General features: G+C 44.5%; 1 protein-coding gene across 2 annotated transcripts in view; it reads left to right on the top strand.

Moving 5' to 3' along the window:
* The first annotated feature begins 74 nt into the window (after positions 1–74).
* ABAT (4-aminobutyrate aminotransferase) overlaps positions 75–22,691 on the top strand; it is a 53,012-nt gene continuing 30,395 nt past the window's right edge. Inside the window, exons 1-2 of one of the 2 annotated variants that reach the window (XM_027655062.1) lie at positions 75–179; positions 22,057–22,185. In XM_027655062.1, coding sequence (XP_027510863.1) covers positions 22,116–22,185 — 70 coding nt within the window. In that variant the 5' untranslated portion in view covers positions 75–179; positions 22,057–22,115. Of the gene's footprint in view, positions 180–14,453; positions 14,647–22,056; positions 22,186–22,691 lie in introns of those variants that run through there. The other variant, XM_027655063.1, reaches the window with a different exon arrangement.

Here is a 22,691-nt window from a genome sequence, read left to right as displayed (position 1 = left end):
CGCCGATTGGCTGCGGCGGGCGGGGCCGGGCGGGGGGCGGCGGCGGGGCCGGGGGGCCATCCCAGCGCATCCCAGCGCATCCCAGCGCATCCCAGCCCGCCGGGGCCATCCCAGCGCATCCCGGACCAGCGCCGCGGAGCGCGGCCGCCGCAGGACACGCAGCAGCCCCGCACCTCCCGGTGAGCGGCGGAACCGCGCGGGTTCGCGGCCGGGGCGCTCGGGAAGAAGGGCTGCCTCCTTGCTGCCCGGGGCCCCCTCCTCTCTCACCGCCTCCATCCCGCGTTGCCGGGGGAGCCCCTCGCTGATGCCCGTCCCTCGCGGTCCCCAGGGCACCGTGCAGGGAGCGGGGGCCGCAGGGCTGGTGCCGTCCTGCCCGCTCGAGCGTCCCTGCCCTGCCGGGCCGGAGCGCGGTGCTGGATCCCGGCTGCCGTCCCGGGGGACCGCGGAGCGCAGGAGGGGTTGTTGTTTTCCCCGTGTGTTTGGCCGCAGCAGGAGGCGGGTTCGTGATGCTCTGTGCCCGGGCAGCGGGTGGGCCCCGGCACGGACCTGCGGCAGGGAAAGGGGGAAAAAGGAAGGCAAGGGCAGAGAACCCGTGAGAAAACCAACTGCGTACGCGGGGAGAGCGGGGCTGACTCTGCGTGCAGCTGTCGCCTCGCTGAGGTGCTGCAGGCAGCTGAGTAATGGTGTTAGTGGAGGCCTGGTGCTGCACCTCAGCTGAGGTTCTTTTCGGTCTCCTGTTCTCCAGCTGGTGCTTGCTCAGGCTTTGCCTTGAGACATCCCTGGTTTCACTTCCCTTGCCATCATTTGTGCTTAAAGCAGCGTGGGGCTGTTCAGCCAGAGCTTTGCCTTTGCCTGGTTTGGCTTTTGCCTCTGTGATTCCCCTTCTCTGTTTATGGAATATAGTGAAGGGAATGATGCACAGACAAACTGAACTGCTGTGGGAGATTTCCAAGTAATTTTGTAATCAGTAATGAATGGTACTGGATTTTGCCCTGCAGTTCAAAGGCACACATGATGGGTGTGGGTTCTTAAAAGGATCTTTGCTCCTATAGTTTGGCACAAGGAATTTGATAAAGGTTGAAAACCAACTGGTATAAAAGGGTTACCTTTAGGAAGCTCTACAGGAAGGAAATTACCTATTGAATCCTGTTACAATCTGGTTGTTGTGTTATAAATTTATTTGGTATTTTTGCAGTTCTTGTTGCATTGTTTTGCTGGGGTTTTTTACTGTAATTGTTTTTACTGTAATGTCAATATTGGACAAATTGTGTCTGGGAGGCAGTTTGTCTTCTCTGACTGGAGTTACAAGTGTAGGCTTGGAGGTCACTAATGGGTCATAGCTCACCATACTGAAGCACAGCAAATGGGTAATATCTGGATCTTGTAGTGTTTCTCATCCTTAGTGTTAAAAGCACTTCTCAGTGAGATCAATGTCACTGGAGTGACTGTACAGATGGGGAAACTGGAATAGATACAGGGAAAGAAAGCTGTTACTGCAAGTTACCTGCTGGGTAGCCTTTTGGACTCAGAATCAGTGTTCAGGTGTTCTGTGTCTGCAGTCTGTCTGTGTGGTACCTCTTGGACAATGTGGAGTGCAGAAGACAGTGATGCAGACATCTGCAGATAAAGGAGAGCTCAGTCTGTAAGTGTATGGTGTTATGAGATGAGCTGACCACTTGTAAAATGCGTGGGGGAAAATGCAATAAAACTGTTTTATGCATCTTTTATTAGACCTTTAGTCTTCTGATGAATAGCAGCCTTAGAGGCATACTGTACTGTGAGATGTCTTGTGCATTCAGACACAAAATAAACTGAAATAAGTGGATAAAATTGGATATTTATGCCCAGGAGGCAATAAGCAAGCACAGCATGCAAATAAACACCAAGCAAATCAGAAGGTGTCCTGCTGACAGCTGTGCTGTCATTGGGAAAGGAGAACATCCTGATCTGGATTCTTTCAGAAGCAGACAGGAATTCAGATGCTTGCCAGCCATGTGTGTATACACTCAAACCAGTTCTTGCTGCCCCTGCTATCACCTTAGAGCTCTCCAGGTGATTCCCCTTGCCCTCTCTGGTTGGTGTGGTGCTTGACAGCAAAGCTTGAGAGCAGTTTATACCATGCCTTGTGTCCCCACAGGTGCAGTGGGCAGCAGCCCAGTAGTAGGTGCCTGTGTGTGCAGGTTCAGCTGCACAGATCACAGCCCTGCCAGGTATGACAGGGACAACTCCTGCCCTGGGCTTGTGCTCTGATTGCTGGGCCTGGATAAAAACAGCTCAGGTCACGTCATGACGTGTGCCTCACTGCTGCTTAACTTTGTACTTTCAGTGATTGTAACATTGAGGGTCACAGAATTAGGAAGGTGTCACAGCTGTTCTAGGATAAATTGGATCTGGTTCTTGGCTTCCTAGCTTCGTTTTATGACTTCTAGGATTGAGAGTCTATTCCAGAAATGCTTTAAAAAATGTTTAGCTGTTTCAAGCACAAATTAAATAAAATTTTTTTCTTGTCCAAATGAAGACAGCTTGTGGAAGTGTCTCAGAAAAGGGCTGTTGAGTGGTGATACAAATATATCCTATATGAACAATATAGCATTCAATGTTGTACCTCTGTTGCAAAGATACAACCCAATTGTATCTTTAAATCTTACTGGATTGGCTGTATACCAGAAACTTTAGATCAAATGGGGACTCTTTGAACTTGGATGAATCTCCTTTGCTCTTGGCTTTGCCTTTGTGAGAGGGAGCAGGGAGGAGAAAGGAATAGATCTTGATGGAGTAATTCTCACATTTCGTGTAAGACGTTTCTCCTCCTTACTATTTTCAAAGACCATTTCATTCCTCCTTGTATGTGGCAACTTGTCCATCTCTGTGCACCATTTCTGTTCAAGCAGGCTTTTCTGGTAGTGCCTGCTTTTCTTTTACAGTTCTTTATGAGGTCTTAAGAGTTTTTCAGGCATAATGATAAGTCTGAATCAAATAGTGAGGTATCTTATCCCATTTGAAAGAATAAGTAATAGAAAAGGGCTGGATTCCATCAGAAGAAAAGCAGCTGGTACTGATGTGTGGGGAGCTGTGAAAGCACAGGTAAGTGATGCAAAAATGACACATCAGGAGCACTGCAGCTGAAAGACCAGGAATACACCCCAAAGATAATTATCACTGTGGGCCTGTTGCCTATGGAAGGATGGATATGCTTTAAAAGTTATGTAACAGATTTATTTTTCCAGGGGCTGAAAACACCCTGTTCTTGTTCCAGACTGATCTGCTTTCAAATTTCTTTTCTTTATGTACAGAAGAGGTTGCCTTAGGGGTCAGAGCTGCTACCAACTAAAAGCAGATAATTCTCCCAGCCTTAAAAGCCATCCATCTCTGTCCCCTCTTGGTTTCTGAATTTTGGGATCTGTTTTATCAGATCGCAGTCCTGTTGTCTGAAATGACAGTTATTGGCCAGGAAAACAGTGATATTTTCTTAGTCATATGGTGTTTGTGCAAAAACAGCAGTATTCTGGGGGTTTTCCAAAGCATGCAAAGTGTATAAAACAGAGAATATTGTTGTAAACTATTTCTGTGGCTTTCAGGCTCTCCTCTGATCTGTGGGAGTAGGATTCTGTACTGCAGCCTTGTATTAGATTGTTTGTACTTTCACAAAATATCTCACTTTCCTTTCACAAAATATCTTACTCTTCATTTCCCATAGTTAGCCAGTACTAGAAATTTAGCAGAAGAATGAGGTAGGAACCTTGCTTATGTGTTGCAGAAAAAGGTTGTCTCTCTTGTTGTCCAGTGAAGGAACATCTACTTTTGAGAAAGCACTAAAGCCACTCAACTAAAGTACTGCCTCTAGTAAGAGAATGCTGACAGCTTGAAGAAATATGAACTTAGTTCTTCATACTTAAGCAATGCCCCTTTGTATTGTCTTCTCTGCCATTATTTTAGTGAATCTCAATTTCAACAGAGGAAATAAAATATTTGTGTAGATGAGGGCTTATATTGTATGAAACTCTTATTTGGGGCACTGTCTGAAGGGAGTGTACTATATAATATTCTGTGCCAAGGTGTAAGGCACTTTAAAGGCAATAAAGCTTCAGACTTGGTGAGTTTCCCGTTTAGATTTTATGATTTTGCTGAAATGCAACTTGGCATTGGCAGAGGGTGTTTGCCTTCTTGTGATTCTTGTGAAACTTGGTAGTCTAAACACTAAACCTAATTCTGATGGTGCTTCTGGAGGTAGTAGTGCAGCTTGCTAAAGGATTCATCTAAAAACTCAGTATGTCTCAGGTGCACTCCAGGTGACAGGATGAAGTGCCAAACTTACTAGTTTAGCTGTACAGCTATAATTCTGAGAGTAAAACAACTTCTAAACCTGTCTCCACCTTTCCTTATATCAAACACTTTAAAATATCCCTTATTCCCAAATGAATTTCCCTTGTCATCTCCAAACAAAGTTCAGTTTTAATTTTACAAATGAAAATACATTGCTTTGCAACTGTTGCACCCATATATAATTCTGTTTTACTTAAGAATTTTTTTAGCAATGTCCTCAAAGTGCTTGAAGTTTGAAACCTGGTGTACCTTGAAAATTGGCTGGATAACAGCAAAGAGACTGAGCAATCCTTAGCTGGCACCTGCTGAAATACACTGGTGGAATCCAATCTAGCCTTGGCCTGTTTAGGATATGACAATGTGCCCTTTCCTAGCCCAGCTTGGCAGGCACAGGCTGGTGTTGGAAGCCTCCACACAAGGGCAACAGTGTTGGGAGAGCATCCCTGAGATGTGGCCTTCCCAGCAGGAAGCTGTCCCTTTGCCTCAGGAGGAGACTGCTGTTGTGGGAGAAACCTGCATGTGCTTCCTTTGGTGTATAGCACGTTCCTATTTTGTGCTGACTCCCTTTTTGCTGGGTCAGCAGAGATTTCGGTTCAGGTTCCCATGTCGAGGTCTGCTCTCTGTTCCCAACTAATGGTGCCACTTTCCCAGCTGTACCAGCCATGTTTGGGAGCTTGGATACGTGGATCACCATGTCTTTCTCACACTTCCTTTCATCTCTTTTGTCATCTGCATGTCACGAGCACCAGATTTTCTCTCCTGAAGCCTTTTGCCTGCCGGCAGTATCAGTGATGTACTCTCCCTTTCCACCGGTCCTCCCACACAGCTTTCCAGCCCTTGTGTTTATGGTGTCTCAGATCTGTTTCAAGGACTCTTAATCCTACCTGTCAGCTCTAAAAACAAATCCTTTTGTCTAGAAGACCATTATAGCTCTGTGGGAGGCACAGCAGAACATAGACTGGCCTGGTGGGTAAAAGACCTGCTCATGTGGAAAGGGAGACTGGAAGGGGGATAGAAGAAACTTAGGGAAGCAGTGAGGAGTGGTGCTGTCCTGCCTGCTGGCAGCGCAGCGTGGAGCACACAGGTTACCTGTGGGTCAGCTGGATGGCTAGAAAGCACTGTGATATGTTTATGGGAAAAGTGGAAAGGTGTTACCAAGATGTGGATTAACAGCACGAGGTTTTCTTTCTAGTTGTTGGGGTATTGGGTTTTTTTCATGGCTTTTTTTTTTTCCTCCCTTCCCCTTGTAACCTTGGTTTCATCACTGGTTTCTCATAGAACAGAACAGTGGGTGCTGGGAGAAGACATAAATTAGTGATGATGTTTTCATGATGTCCTATTTTTGATGTTTGGCTCAATTTTAAAGTATCCGGCTTCCATCTGTAAGCCTCGTACTGGGCAAAGCACAAGGCAGCAAGTTCCTTATGGAAATCTGTGCCCCAGTGCTGGATAATTTCATGCTAGCTTTGTAGCCTGTAGTCTTGGTATTAAATAAACCCTTCCTCTTCCTTTTCCTCCCCAGCATATGAACAACCCTACAGATTTTTTCACAAGAGATGTCACCTCTTGCCCTTCCAGCAGTTTTCCTTTCTGAATGAAGCGATGGGAGAACATAGACTTACAGAGGACACTGAGGAAAACAGGGAAAAAACTGGTTTGCAGGGAAAAGAAATAATAATATCCCTCATTTTGTAACTCATCAAGCTCAATCTTGATTAAAGACTATGAGCATCACCACAGCATGCCAATTTTGACTGCCTCTTTTAATGAAAGATGGAGTGTGTGGAGGTTCTTGGCAGCATCCCTTGACAGCAAACAACTGAAATCAACTCATATGTTTTGATTGGTCTGGCAGTAATACAAAAATGTGAATAAATAACGTAAATAACATGAAAATTGAGTATTTTAAATAAGCTTGGTGTAAGCTATTAGCAGTCATATTTCTTCTGTTTGTATTGTGTTTCCTGCCAATCTGTCTGTCCTCTTCATGTCAGATGTCAAATAATGGGAACCAACCATCTTGTTCCCCTCTGACATCTCTCTTTCCACATCTGTCATGAATGACATATTTTTCACCAGGTGCTTGCTTGATACTAGTCTTGTGAGGTACACCCAAAAAAATCAGGACACTGGCAGTAGGATGGAGGGAGCAAGTTTGTATTAAAGCATTTTTAACAGCTCACTGTATAAATCTGATTATATAAACGATGGCCTCAGTGGGAATTGGAGAACGTGGCAGGTTAAAAAGCTGTTAGAAACCAAACTAGACTGGCATAATGGGACAGATTTCAGGCATAAGATGCTTCATGGCAACAGGCCAGAGCTTAATCCTGCCACAGGGTGCTGTGGACAAGCTGGAGGCCTTGACTCCTCCATCCTTGACAACTGCATCACTTCAGGAAAAGCTGAGTACAAGGACAGCGATGGTCCCCCATGGCAGGTATGAGGGATGTGGTTTTCCTCTAGGGACCATCTGCAGGTGTGAGGGATGTGTTTTACCTGTATGGACTGTGCTGCAGGGTGAGGGATGTGTTTTACCTGTATGGACTGTGCTGCAGGGTGAGGGATGTGTTTTACCTGTATGGACTGTGCTGCCATTCACTGCTGTGTTCTCTCCTCTCAGCTCCAGTATAAAGCAAACCTTGTTTTTTGCTCCACAGCTATTGCTGCAATGCAGCTTCCTGGAGAGAGAAATAGGATTACACAATCAGAGTGTGCTGGTGGAGGTAGCAAAGCAGAGGATGTGCTGGGCTCAGATGAACTCCCCACTCCTTGTTTTTAGGGCGGTTTTACCAGGTAATGAGTTACAGGGGTGAAAATCTTCCCTTTGTCCCATGGTTTGGGCTCTGGGTGTTGTGAGGGGCTGCTGTATCTGCTGTAACATGATGCTTCTGCCCTGGGTGCTGTGAAAAACAGCTGAAGACAAGCAGAAGAAAAGCTAGTTGGTGTTACAAAGGCAGGGAATAGAGGCAAATGAAGACAATGACAAGCACTGCTAGGGGCTGGATTCAGGATATTATGGAGCCTTTGACTAGGAAGGATTTTACTGATTCCAGCAACAATCTGTGTGTCGCTGTGTGTAGCTGACAAATCTTGTCCTTTTCTTCTTTCAATAATGAAATCCAAAATTCCAGTTCCTTTTGGCATTAACAGGAGATCAGTTACTACTTGCTTAATTTCTCATCGGTAATATTCTTTGTTCTTGCCCAAGAAGGTGATTGGAAAACACCTCTTCTGATGTAGGCTGTAAGATTCCTGCTGTTGATTTATTCATAAAAATTGGACCATTACCAGATTGTGTATGAATTTAGAGTTTGTAGTTTTACTTCTCCGTAGATTTTGGTGTAATGGGACTTTGTTAGATCAAAATGGTGGGACTGATGATGACCTTGGGTTCCATGGGTAGGTGATGTTTCAACAGTGAGTCAAGTGTGGTGGCTACTCTGGATGGAGCTCTCCTTCCCCACAGTGCTCAGTTGTTTCCTTTCACTGGCTTACCTCGTTTTCTCTGAGCTCAACTTGTGACTGCACTGGACACTGTGAAGGGTTTGGTGATATTTCTTTTCCAAATTAGGAATCTCTGTAGTGTGGATGGGAGACTGAGCCATGCAGGTGACAGGAGAGGTGGATGAAAGTGGAATTCTTCAGAAAAGAGGCCAAGAAGGTGCTACTACCCCTGCAAACCCAAGGTTGGTGGTGTCACACCATACATCATTTCTGGATGCAACACTTGCAGAAAGTGCAATTTATTTATTTATTTTCCAGAAAATACACAGAGAAAATCAGCTTCCAGAGTGATCTGATAAATGATAGGAAGTGGCTCACAGCTCCAGTTTAATTGTTCCAAATGGAAAAGAGAGGAGAAAGGGATTGTTTGTTACATCTGGTCAAAATCCACATGCAGCCTTGCATAACTGATCCTCTGCTCTGGCTGGTGAGCAAGATTTGCAGGCTTGCAGCCACATTCTTCTCATCTGTTGCGAAACTCCAACCTCTGATTATCTCTTTCAGCTACTGTCACTAGTTAACAGCAAAGAGGGAAAAGGGGCAGCTTAAGATAATACTGACTCTGCGTTCTAAAGGCTGACAAAGCACGTGATGTTGTATCTTCTGTAAAGAATTATCTGACCACTGATAAATCCTGCAGTTGCGCCCCTTTGGTGAAACTGATTTTAGGAAGGAGAAGAAAAATTTGCCGTTTTTCTGAGCCCCTATGACAGTGCTCTGTCGAGAGGTTAAGCAGCAGTGAGGGCAGTGCTCTGAAGGGAAGCGCTCGCTGTCCCGCTGTGCTGGTGCTGCTCACTTTCATGAGCTACCCTTAGGAAGATAAACATTTCCCACAAGAGGTTTTTGTTAAATAAATAAACAAGCTGTTTAACTTAACTACGAGCTCCTTATTCCGTACTGACTGTGTTCATCCTGGAGTAACTTCGGGGAGCTGCTTAAAATTACACCAGCAATAGACTGTCCTTGATCTTGTTTTACTGCAGCAGCCATTCTCAGTGTTTATTAGTGCCTTTGTGGCAGTATTGTCATTACAGGGGCGGGCTGGTTCACAGTGCCAAAAGAGGGGGTGGCTGCACCCCGTACCACTGCACCAGTAAATGCTTTTCTCTGCTCCTGGTCCAGCATTTTTGGGGTATTTGACAGAAAGCACCATTTCCTACCTGTCCACTATTCTAAGGCTGGTGGTATTGCCAGCTGAGTTATTACTTCACATTCGTCTTTACAGCCAAGGGATATTTCTTTGCAGCACCCATGAACGTGCCTTATGGGATATTTGGGGAGCTGCAGGATGTCCAGTGTCCCTCTTGGCTGCTGGAAATGGATAGGGCCAGCACAGAGCTGCTCTGAAACGCTGGTGCAGGAGCTGAGGTGTGTGGTGACACAGGTTAGTCATGGTGATATGGGTCAGTGGGTGGTGATGCAGGCTTTGGATACTTTACAAGGTTTCAAAACATGCTTGGAGTGTGGGTGCAAGAGAATATTCTGGAATGGGTTCACTCCCAAGTCTTTAAAAGTCAGTTATTTTCCATTCCTGCTTTTAATGTGTCTCTAGTTCCAGTCCAATGGGCCTTCTCCTTTATTAAATGCAATTAGTAGGTATCTTCTGTGATTCCAGAAGCAGCTAACATAATATCCTGGGCTTTTCTGTTCCCACTCTCAATTTGTGCAGCCTCTCTGAGCATCACAAGGATTCCCCCAACAGTTTCTTGGTTGCAAGTCCCTCTTTTCTGACTCCAGCAGCTAAGCTGGACTTGCCCAACTCATGGTGGAACTTTTATAAAGATTTGTTCAGATCTAGGAGCCTTCCCAAAACTTGCCAATGCTTTTTAACTGCCTGTTCTCATGGAATCTTCACTCTGATGTGATTCATGGCTTGTATGTACCAGGCTGAAGGAACAGCACTCAGTCTCTTACGTGGGTGTCAGTGTTACCCTGAGAGTGGAGGGTGCAGTAGAGATGTGCCTCAAAGAGACTTTACCAATTAGTTTAGCCATTAGCACACTTATTAAAGTCTAATTTATCTCCTCAAATTTGTGTCCAGGTATTTAGTACTTGTGTGAAATGTTAAAATTAGTTTTGTCAAACAGGCAATATATAAAAAATAAGTGCAGTTTATGCAGCAGCCTTGTGGATTTTTCCCTAGTGGGTAACTTTCAGATTTTGGGAACCTTCAGTGTGTCTCCCAGTTACCAGTTTTTCTACCTTGCCTTTAATTCAGCAGAGTGCTTTAGCTCATTCACAACTCTAATTTTTTTGAATGAGCCCAGCAAAGGAAGAGGGACCACTTGAGAAATACATATCTTGCTGAATCAGGTTGGCACTAGTTTCTTTCTCCATCTGGAGCCCAAAAATAATTTTCTAAACATACTAGGGAACTTAGTCACAGAGTGTTTTAACACTGTGTAGGTAACTGTGTTTTCTAAACTGTTTTGAAAGCAGCCCAACTGCTGTTCTTTTTTACCTATTGCCTGAATTAACAGGCAATAACAGGACTTTTGAATAGTAGAATTTCATAGTAATTGTGCTTCAATCCTGTATCCCTTTCCTTCTTCTTCTGAATGTGATGTTCTGATGTTAAATGGGAATTAAAGCAGTTGACATCTGAAGGCCAAAGGGGGGTGATCCCCCTCTCCCTGTGTCAGTGTAAGTTGTTCTAGTTCCTGGTTAGTGAGTGGTGCGGGTGCAGTTCAGGTGTGCCCTCGCACACTCACAACCTCTGACTTTTTAAATCAGGGCATCTGCCCACCAGATGAAATCCCTGGAGTCAGTGGTATTGATTGTGGTGAATTCCACTCATGAACTCTGTTCATGAGGCTTTTTACTTCTTTTACAAAAGAAAAACTGCCTCTGTACACTGAGTGTAGTGTTATTGGATGTGCTAGGGTAGGAAGCAGTCTTCTGACCAGCCACAGGTTGGAAAAGCTGCACTGTGATGGGTTTCCTGCAAAGCTAAGCTATCACAGTTGTCCCTTTTATTTTCTGTTTTGCCCTTCATGATAATCCTCTTTGGTCAAATAAGACTCTTATCCTTCTGCCTCCAAATCATTTGCTCAGATTTTTATAATTAACTTGGGGTCAACATTCTTATAGTCTTACTTTGTTTCCTTCAACTGCATTGAAATATTTTTTAATATATCTTAAACTGAACCTGGTAATTACTCCTCACAGTACCTAAAACTTGATCTGACACTCCAGTTTGTGCTTTATTTTTTCTCCAAACACAACCAGCTCTAAAGAGGGCTGTTGCTTTTTCTCTTCATGCAAGTTTGGGGTCCTGAGACCCTGCTGTTGAGTCTTGTGGCAATTCCGTTTTTGGAAGAGGACTAGGGCTTGGTGCTGAGTATCTTGGTGTGCCTTGCCTTCTGCTTTGGGATACTAATGTGTTTTGTTCCCATTTTTTTGCAGGAGTATATGACATTTAGGATTTTGACATCTTGTCTCTACCCTGGAGCTGCTATTTCTGGATACTGAATTCTTCTCAAGTACTGTAGCTGTGTTGCTTTAAATGCTTTGTTTTTCCAAACAAATTCTTTCTAGAGTGTGAGGCAGGGGTTAAGGGGGGCTGTAGAGTTGCTTCTGGAGGAATTTGCCATCATTTGCAGTGAAATGCAGCAGCTGATAACATAGTTACACCTCGGAATATTTTCCATAAAAACAAAATATCCTTTATATTTACCTTGTGCTTTTACTTGGCCTTGTGGACCAGCCTGGCCAAAATCTGATCCCCATTTTGCCTTGTAGTATCATAATGTATTTCAGGAGGATGTATGTAGTATTGATACAGAAAAACATATCTAACAATGGAAAGTCATTCTTTTGGTTCTGCTGAAGCTGGAGATTACTTTCTACCAGTGAAGGATTGTGTAGTGGGTCTTCCTTTGAGAACTGCATATCAGTGCAGAAAGTGTACTTACTGTGGGTGGTTGGCCACATCCTTTCTGATGGCAGACTCTTCAAGTAGATCTCATTACCAATATTCTCTTGATTAATCAAGTGGAAGTCCATGGGGTTTTTTCATTACAGTCCACAGTTTTGTGGACTGTACATTTTTAATACATCTTAAATAAGTTTTTAGTAATTATAGTTGCTTAAAATCACTGACATGGGACTTCTAACTTTTTTGCCCTGCAACAAGGGTTTGCACAGACTCATTGTCATCCTTTTTGTGCATCCAGCCTTCCAGGCAGGGTAATTATGGATACGGAGGGGCTGTACTGGGAGCAGAGGGGCTGAAAAATAACTTAGGCTCTGCCTGGGAGGTGATAGTTTGGTGTCGAGCCATTTGTTGCAAGGATTAAAGCAAAAAAAAAATCCACTACACATAAAAGTCTACTACTGAATTACTGTCTCTCTGGGGGATGAGTTTCCAGGCAGTTGGACATGACATGGCTTAGCATGATGGGGCACGATGCTGGCTGGAGTCTCTGGATAATGTTACCATATAAATTGTTAGCACTTAGCAGCAAGGAGTACTTTTCATCCAGCATAATTTTGTTTAATGAATTTAGCTTCACATCATCTAAAGCAGCACTCAGCAGAGGCACAAGAGTTTCTTTGTCATACCTCAGTCTCCCCAGAGTGCATCCTTTGGAGCTGTGATCCTGATTATTCACTGAAGAAGTGTAGTAATAAATCACTGATTTATTACATTGCTGTTGGATCCAGTGTTTTATAAGTGATGAGTGTAAGTACCTACAACTGTTCTAAGACCTTCCTCCTCTGCTTTGTGATGTGTCCCTGCATTAACCATCTGTTAATGCACTTTCTGTGGTAGATTAGCTGGTTAACGGGTTCAGTTTAGAGGCAGCAGTTTGTTCTAATGACTGGTAACCAGCACAGACCAGTTTAAATGTGTCATTTGCAGTCAGATTTTAAACTATGAAGAAGGTGAGGGATCAGCTTCAGTCCTTATTTTGGATCAAATCAACAGCCTGTTACTTAGAAGTAGTATGGGATCTGTCTTATAAACAACTGCAATCTGGGCTTCTTTCTTAGCAGTTGCTACTACTCACATGGGATCCCAGGCTACAGTCCTACAGTGAAGGAGAAGGGTACCAGAACAGGATTAGCCACATCTGATTCTCTTCCTTATTGGTGTTAACAGCATTTTCCTTAGCAGCTTGTCTGGATGCTCATCAGTTGTGCATTTCGGATAGAAAAACTCTGGAGAAGTACATGGTGACTTTAAACCTTGTACTCCTGCAATGGATGTAAAAGGTTCTGTGGGTGCTGGCACTGCATGTGTTGGTGTGTGAACTACCTGTGTCAGGTAATGTTACAGTGGAGAGGCTGCAGGGCGTGTTTGGTCTGCCTGAACGACTTTCTGTCCCTCCTGGTTCCTGTGTCAGCACAGTAATCAGCACAACATCCACCCCAACCAAACAAATAGTGCTGCTGTTAGGGAGAAGGGGAGGAAGAAAGTGTGGTGCTGTAAGAGCAGCACAAACTGGAGTCACTCAGTTGCCGGGGACCTTACCTGCTTCCTGGAGGCATTGCATCTTCTGTCCTTCTGATGTCTGTCCTTGCCTCTGCCTGTCTTAGACCCTTCCTTGTGCCTGACTCTGCTCGTGCTGGATCAGGCAGCACAAGCCTGGGGCTCGCTCCAGCTGCTCCCTCATCTCCCCCCTTGCAGCACAGGGGTGCAGGAGCTCCAGTCACAGCCCCTCAGGCAGGTGCCAGACCCTGTGCTTAGGAGAGCATCCTGCCCAAATGTCACATCCCACAGCTGGAGCCTGTGGGAGATAGAGCCCAAAGCAGGACCCATAGCTCTCATCTCGTGCCTGGCTCCCTGTGGCAGTGCAGCCCTGCCTGTTGGGGGGCACGGACCTCCCCCTCCTCCTCTCGAGCCGTTTTAATGCCCTGATTGCTGAAGTGGGTAAGTCACCACCTCGCTTGTAATAATTACAGATTTCCGCTGTGATTTTTCACTCGTCGGTTGCCACAGCAACCGTGCAATGGCTCGGCCGAGACACTGTCACAGGGATTTAAATCTGAAGCAGCTCAGCCTTTTCCTGCGCTCTGGCGCATCTTCCCTCTTGCCCCCCAGCACCATGGCAACCTGGCCATGGATCCCAGCCTCGGCCATGGCACCCCGTGCTCGCTTTCCCTGCCTCCCTGGGCCTGAAGGGAGGCTGCTGGTATTCCCCGTGGGTGTCTGCGTCTCCCCATTCCCGTCTCCATCAGCGCAGCAGGAGGTGGCGTTGGGATGTGTGCTGGTTGTCGTGCTGCCTGCGCACGACCTGAGGGGAATGAACCAAACCGTGGTTATTTTATGTGTGCCCGCGTGTCACCCTCGGGATATTTACAAACTAGAGTAAAATCAAGGGGTTTAGGGACAAGACGTGTTCTTCAACTTCCACGATTGTTGAAAGCTAAGGAGCCGTTTCAAACATTAATGCAGTTCTGGCTCTGCGTCTCTGGAATATGTTTTCAGAAACCTGCCAAGGAGGCTTTCAGGTGAACTCGCACTCCCAGGGGTCCGAGCTGATGGGCTACACCCACATGCCAGAGCCAGATGCTCTCGTTTTGAGGCGAGTCGGGTGCTCCTGTGCGCTGGCTGTGGCTGAGCAGGAGCTGGTTTCATTAACCTTCATTAAGTGGGGCATCCCCCGCAGCTCCGCTGCAGGGCTGCAGCTCCGGGCTCCCTCTGGGTGATGCCCGGCCTCGCTGCCGGCAGTCGCGCTCGGGAGCTGGCAGGAGCGGGCAGCGATGACATTCCTCACGAGTGGAGCCGACAGCAGCTGAGCTGAGCTGAAGGAAAGGAGGGAGCGGCACTTCCAAGCAGGGCTGGCTGCGGGGAGTTTGCATCCAAGTGCTGTAAGTGTCTTTGCCGTGCGCGGTCGGGGCGGGCACAGACTCCGGCCGAGCTCTCTGTCCGGAGGGGAATGTGTGTCTGTATGTGCAGTTGTATGTCGTGTTACAGTGTCCCTGTCGTGGATAAACATGGGTAGCTATTCCCAGTTTGTTTGCTGGATCCCCTTAAGAGAAATCTGCGTGCATCTGCTTCCTTCTGTCCTCAGCTGGAATGGGGGTCACCTTGAGAAACCAGAGCACACTCTCCGGCTTAAGACGTTTCCCTTGGTTTGGTGCAGGCTGCCTCCAAGTGAGCTATTTTATGCCTTAGGGCACAGAAAAAGAAATGGTGCTTTTATTCGGTGCTATTTATCTGTTTTCCTGACCTCTGAAGAGACAGCAGTAGGATGCTGAGGAATAAAATCTTACCAGAAATAAAACTGATTTTTCTTGGAAACTCCACTTGAGGGTATTTTGCAATGCTTCAATTTTTTCGAAACTACAGAAGGCTTGTGGAGCAACTCATCTGAAAAGCACGGCTGTGCCATAACCCATTGGGAGCTGGGATGTTTTGGTGTGGGGAAATGTGTGGAAATGAACAGAAATGGTTTGGATATGTTTTTGCCATCTGCATTTAAAATAAGGGATTCAAAATGTGCAGGCTTGAAGTGAAGAGAGGTTCTTATGTGTAGCTCACTGCTAAAGTTCACTGAAATATCAAAGTGCAGGTTTTTTCAGGGGAAACTATTCAGAAATTACTTAGAAAAATTTAGAATTTTTCAGCTAAAATAGGTTCAGTTGTACTTGGTTTTTTACCAGCATTTATGTACCATTATGCTATTTATGTAGGTATTTTTGGCTTCGCATCTGGGACTTGCCCAGTTTCTAACAGACACTTTTTCAATCCAATTTTTTCTTTTCCTGAGACAGTGTATTTCTTTCACAGGGAAGTCATAGGCATGTCTCATCCCACCTTAGCTGTTCCAATAGGTTTTGAATCATAAATGAGCTGCTCAAAAGTTTAGTGGGTCACCTGAATCCTAGTGTACCACAATCACAGCATTCCTACCTGTTTATATTCATTGGTTCATGGACTGAGAGTCTTTCCTTGGCCCAATATTTGTGGGAGAGAGGGATAAGAGGGACAACAGCAAAAAGATTTTTGTTCTTTTGTTGGTTTGGGTTTTTTTTTTTTGGTTTAGAAAAAAGAAAAACATATATTCATATGCAAGCACCAAACCCTGCCTAGGGGACACACGAGGAGGAGCACTTGGACACATGAATGTTATGACACTTCTTACTGTAAATAAGTTTTAAAACTTGATGGAAGAACTGAAGGTTTGTGTTCTGGCTTTGCTGTTTGTTTCAACACTGACCCGATTGCAGGTCCCATGAGGCAGGTAGGGATTGCTGTGTTGTGATGGATTCTGGACCTTACTAACAAGCTGTAGGTGTGAGATTTCCTTTGCTAAACAAGTACATCTTGTTTTAGACTTGTGCTGCAGTGTTCAGAGCAGACTGACTGGAATGCCAGCTGCATGTGGAGTGAGAGAAGGGACCTGTGCAAAAAACCACCAGTTTATTATGCTTTTGTGTGCAATAATTACTGTTTTGTCAAGACTTGAAGGACAAAACCAGTCTTCCTATTTTTGTTCTTCTGAAGACTAGTGGGAGTGTCCAATTCTGTTGGTGTCAATAAGTAAATAGCCAACCCTGAATAACCGACACTTGAGCTTTACTTGTAACTATGACAACTGTGTCCTTGACAACTTAAGTACAATCATGGAGTTTCCAGTTACATCCTGTTCTACACAAAGCCATTAAGATTATTAGAGGCATAAGCAGCCTGTCAGCTTGTGAAGTGGGGTTTTTTTGCAAAATCCATTTTGGTGGTAGATCCACGTTTCCATTTGCAGGTCCCTGCCGTTGTTTTGTTGCTGATGTTCCTTGGTGAGCTGTGCTCTGCAATCACAGGCTCGCCAGGCTGGGGCCTTTGGTTGACCAAGGTGGGGGAAGAACAGCTTCTTTCTCTTTTCTGTGCCCTCTTATGAGGGTGGTGGCAGGTACTGCTCTTCTTGAAGTCTTCTTGAAGAGGGTTTCAGCTGTGGTTTGTGCTGGGTTGGTATAGATACTAGATGGAAAACCTAATGCCAGCCTTATATAAACACTAGATGTGAATTTTCTTGCAACTTCCTCTTAACAGGACTTTTCTATTCCCGTGATGATCTGAGATAGCTTTGGTCTAACTGTGACTAGAAATTCTTGGTGTTACTCTTACAAACTTCTCCTACAAATGCTGTTATGAGCTAATTCAAATTTGTTTCAGAACTATACCTTGGAAAAAAGCCCTGTTGAAGTAAAAGGACCTGTTTTATTTCATTATGTGCACTCAGGCTTTCATAACTGTGTAGTCTATACTGAACTCTTAACTCTGCTCCTGGGGCCAAGAGAATTGCAGTTAAACACATCAACATGCAGGCAGGCCTCTTTATTTACGTTGTTGTTTACTACATTTAATTGGCTAAAGCAGTAAGTCAGGATTTCTAACGTCACCCTGTGCTGTCAATAACAACTGGTGAACTCATTCAATTTTTTTCCTGCTTTGATCTGTTGAATGTGGACATTCCCCATCTCCCCAAGCAGGGTGGAGTGGTTCATTTTCAAGCAGGCAGTGCTGAAAACATGGGATCTTTTTGTGCAGGTACCATGATGACATTACATTGCCCCATTCTTCCTCAAATGCAGTCTAAGGAGGGACATGGTTATGTTTAATGCATGACAGCCTAGAACATCTTCCACCTCACTCATGTTTCTTTGTGAAATTACGGGGCTGTTTCAGACTCTGGGATCTCCTTGAGCTGGTTTTAGAAGTAAAATACTTGAACTGCATCACCTAAGTCGTTAAAGTTGCTTGTTCATGGACACTGCAAAGCAGGAGACTTGCCCCTCTTTAACAATCCCAGTGCAGATATCTGAGTACTGCCAGAGTTTTCAACATTGTCCTTTTGTTTTAGTCACAGGAACCACAGCTGACTTGATCTCTCAATTTGCAGTTTCTTCCCCTGTTAAAAGACAGATGCAGAAAGTGCAGTGTCAAAGCACGCTGAGCTGTGAACTGAAGAGCCTTCTCACCTCTTCGAGAGACACCCTCCGTGCAAACTGTCTGTGCCAGCTCACCTCGGGGATGCCAGGGCAGGCTGGGTCTGGAAAGGGTGGGTTTGCATTCAGGCACAGTGTTGGTGCTGCCCTGGGCCCCCGAGAGAGGGGAGGTGTCCTCCACCACTGCGGGACAGCAGAGCTCCAGGGCAGGGGGCTGCTGCAGCCCCTGCACCCTCCTGCAGCCCTTGCACAGCTCACAATGACAGCAAGCCTTGTGCTGGTTCACATCCAGATGGATCCTAGCAAACAGGACTAGGAGATAGTTAGATATGTTTTAAATTTCACAACAATTAACACATGGCACGAGGATACCCTTACTGTGTATCCTAGGAAAGTCAAGCAAAGGAAAACGGTAGAAAAAGGAAGGAATTTGCCTTTAGCTCCCTGTTCCTCAAACCCACTTTGTGAAACCTTGTGCAGTAATTGCCCTGTGCAGCTTGTGCTGCCGTTTCCAAATGGCTTAATTGTTCCTGGTAAATGGGTTTGGAGCAGCTGAGGAACAGATGAACCTGCCCCCATGAATTTCAAACAGGCTTCTGTGTCTTTGGCATGAGTTTCAAGAAAGAGACACAAATCTGCAGAGCTGACTTCTCCTCCCTGCCTTACCCTGTCTCCTTTTACCTTTACCTTTGCATCTGTCCATGTCTCTGCCTTTACCTTTGCATCCATCCAAGAATCCTTTCCCAGGCAGGTCTCTACAAGCTGCAGCCTGGATCATGGATGTCATGCTGCATTAGCTTCTCTTCTAGAGAGCGAGATTGCTGTGCAAACTCCTAGTTCGTGTATTTTCACTCTTGTATCTGGATCAAAACCCTCTTTTTTTAATTTTTCCAGAGTTTCCCCCCAAGAAACACAATCTTGTTCACTCATGGAAACAATACATCTTTATATGTTCACAGTAGGCTGCTGCTGCTGCTGCCTGTTGTTCCTAGAACTAGCTTTATCTGTCAGAAATAATCACTCGGTACAGAAATTTAACAGCTGCTCTTTAAAAAATATATATCTAATTCCACAGTGTGCATTTAAAAAATCCACATATCCTTATGTTTCATGTGCTTGATAAACTGGACTGAGCTTCCTCTCTGCAAATAATTCTTTTTGCTAGAAGAATGTGACTGTGACTTAAACTGTGTTTGCCAGTGAATGTGTTTATGTAATGCAAAATTACATACAAAATATATGCAAATATATTTGCAAAATTAAGGTACCGAGCATTCACTTCAGAATTGCTGTTCTTTGCAGTCATCTGTACCAATGGCTTTCTCCAGCTCAGACAGCTGCCATTAGAGGAAAAATATTTAGAGAAGACTTAGGAATATTTTTTTAAGGGTCCCACTTCTTTGAGGTCCTTCACACCCCGTTTCCAGTCCGATATGTGGAGTTGGTGGCTGTGTTTTGCCTGGATGTTACGGGATCTGGAGCTGCCCGCAGTGGCTCTGGAGCAGCAGTGGTGCTGGAGCGTGGCATTGCTGCAGTTTTGACACGTGCAGAGCTGATTTCTGCTGGCTTGCAAACTCTGCCTCTGCTGCTTGCAGTGCTGGAACAGGCTGGGCCGGTGGGAATTGATCGGGAGATGGGCTATGGAGGCAAAATTCAATTGGTTATTGTGATAACCAAATAATGCATGCTTAGACAAAGATACCAATCACATCAGCTGATCCCCTGTGAGAGTTTGTGTGCTTAATGGAGATAGAAAAGATGCTGGGTTTAGTTATACTCACATGTGATATTACATGATTTATTCTGACTCTGGACTAGAAAATGGTAAAACTTTTTATATAACAACTGCCAAGGAAAATTAGGGCTCAGCTGCTCTTGCAATAATTTTTTTTCCTGTAAGTGTTTCAAAAAGCCAGTATCATTTCCAATTATATTTTTCAGCCTCTAATGAATACTGTAGTTTAACTATTAAAGAATTTAAGATAAACAGGAAATATAAGTAAAAGATAAATAACATACTGGGAGTAAAGACATGGGCATGGCTCACCTGGGGAAGGAGGAGGAGGTACTGCTGAAGGGAATCCTGGACACTGGTGGGCACAACCATGTACAGTGACTGGTAGATTTGTTTGATTTGTTTGTGAAGAGGCATCTCATCGTTGTGAAAAGGAAGGTTGGGCAGTGGGCAGCAAAACCCCCAGGAGAGATGACTGAAGAGGATGAGAACAACGAAGTGGGTTGCTAAGTACGTTTGCACTGCTCCTTTTGTGAGTTCCTTAGAACTGTGTTCACCTTAGATTTTAACAGGCTCCTAAAGACTCTTAAAAAGTCATACTTTGAAGAATTTAAGGAGGGAATTGGAGATTGCAGTGCAGACCAGATAAATAGCTCTGAACAGAGGACATCAGTCAAGGTGGTTAATTGTTGTGAGAGGTGCTGGGCTGATTCACCCTTTAACTGCTTTTTCTCACTTAGACTGGCATTTGGTTTTTGCTAGAGGATGGTCATTAGATAAGAAATCTGTGGTGTTGGGGTATTTCTTTACGTGTTTATTTTGCAAAAGTTAGCACAACTAAAGAAAGATGCCGAGAGACAAAAAATAATGAAAGAAATAAATTAATTTTGTCTTACAAGTGAAGTTACTCTTTTCTGAAAAAAATTACCTAGTTCCCTCTACACTTCTGACTCAAAGCCTTAGGAAGCTAATCCAGCTTTTTCAGTGTGTGCACAAGTGTTGTGCAAGTGTATGCTTGCCTTGCCACATTTCAAAATACCTTGAATTTTAACTTGAACTCAGAGGAAACTGAGTGAAACCAAGTGCTACATCAATTGTCTGGAAAGGGAGTTGTTTTTGTACCTAAGTATTAATAGGTCCCTAAATTTATGTAAGCAAGAAGTTTTTTGTTTTCTTTTATTTGTTTTAAAAAAGCTCAAATGTGAAGGAGAACAAATAGCATCTTGCCTAAAGATAGTACAGAAATTAAATTTCTGATATTTTAGTGCCGGGTAAGAGATACTTCCTGTCACAGTAGCAGTAGATCAGCTGCTTCCCTATATCTAGTCATGAACATCTGCTGGCGTGTTTTATTGATGGTCTAGAACTGATGTAAGCAGTAAGCTGTGAGCTCCAATACTCTCTGAGTGTATTTGTTAAATAGAGTTCTTTCCAGGAGGTTTGTGGATAATAGTGACATTTTGTTTGGACTGCAGGCCTCGGTCCACTGCTGCTGGATGGTCTGCACCCACTGGGGGCAGGGGGACACCCAGCAAGGTGAAAATGCTGGGCAGAGGGCTCTGATGTCCTGCTTAGAACACAGGGGGCCATGCTGATAAGTGTGGAGTTTGAATTTAACCTGTATCCTGGATAATAATTCAATGACCTGTTTATTTATGACTTCCAGCCAGACTTTCTGCAGAGGTGATCCAAAGTGAAAAAGGAGTTGTGTTGCCGTTCATGCTACTTGATTTTCCAAGGTCATTTATATGTAACTAACTGAGGTAGGATCACAGAACTGTTGAGGTTGAGAGGTCATCTGGTCCAGCCCTCTGCTCAAGCAGCAACACCTCCAGCAGGCTGCTCTGGACCATGTCCAGTTGGGCTGTGAATATCTCCAAGTGTGGTGATTCCGCGCCCTCTCTGGGTGACCTGTCCAGGGTTTTCCTGTGTTTAGATGGAGCTCACAGTGTTTCACTTTGTGCCCATTGCCTCTTATCCTGTCACTGGACACCACTGAGAAGAGTCTGGCTCCTTCTCTACTCCCTCCCACCAGGAGTTTGTTACACATTGATGGGATGCAACCTGAGCCTTCCTCAGGCTGCACAATCCCTGCTCTCACAGTCTTCCTTCACAGAGATGTGATTAATTGGTACAAACTGGTTTTTCAGGAGATTGATTTTCTTTTGTTTTCTAATGCTTGTGCTGCTGTCTTTTGTATTAGATGAGATTTTTCTCATAAACTTAAATCGAATGGAAAAACCAGCTTTGGCTTGAGAGACTGACTGGAAACAATTTTTTAGAAGTTCAATGCGGTCTACATACAGAGAGAAAACAGAGAGGAAGAGCAAGGGAAAATAGGTACTGATCTTTACCCCCTGGACCTGCTGAAGTTGGGAGATACAGCTTTAGCCTAGAAGTCATTTGCCTCAGCAAGACCAAGCCAAGCATCAGACTTGGGGCTCAATCCTGAGCTGAATGTCAGCATTAATCCATCACAGCATGCTCTAAGTGTCTTTGGACTGAAGTTAGTGAAAGAGGGAATTGAAATGAATAGCACAGTAATAATGGCTGCATCCATAAGCACATGAATAAGTGTTTTGGTTTTCTTTTTATTTTAGAACATCAACTGGAAAGAAATCTCCCAAAATTGAGTCTTTTTGAGTAAAGAAAAGATAAAATGGCGTCGATGTTGCTTAGTCGACAGCTGACTTGTTGCCTGCAGCAAAACTCCAGACTGCTTGTATTTGGTAAGTGTTTGTATTTTCCTGGTTTGTATTTGGTAAACATTCACTTTACGCTGGCGGACAAAATTCCAGTTTGAATATTGCTGGGATTTGAGTGTTGAGTCTGTCAAAACTTGAATACGATGATCTGCATCTCAGATAATGATGCAGTTGTAGTCCAAAGTGGATCACAAAGGTGCTGTGGACTTGTTTGATTTTTTTTTTCATTCTGCAAACAAGAACTTACTAAGTTAATAATTTGCACTGTAAACCTGCTAATTGAAGTAAAGCTCTTCAGCCTTTGGAACTCTGTTTTTACTCTGTGACACTACGTGGTGAAACAATTATCCATCAAAATGAGCTGGTTTTCTCTTTGTGCTGTGTAGCATGACCCTGCCTGTCTTCCCTTGTGGAGAGGTTTTATGTGACTGGCATGAAGAGGTGGCCCTCACTGGAGTTGTGTGTGTCTGCCTGGAGTGAGCTCTAGTGTGAAATAAAATCCTGCCAACACAGCATCAAACTACTTTCTC

Source organism: Corapipo altera, unplaced genomic scaffold (genome assembly GCF_003945725.1).
Source record: "Corapipo altera isolate COAL_440 unplaced genomic scaffold, ASM394572v1 98, whole genome shotgun sequence".
Classification (NCBI taxonomy): Eukaryota; Metazoa; Chordata; class Aves; order Passeriformes; family Pipridae; genus Corapipo; species Corapipo altera.
The sequence above is the reverse complement of the archived record's forward strand: the minus strand, read 5'-3'. Positions and strand labels throughout refer to the sequence as shown.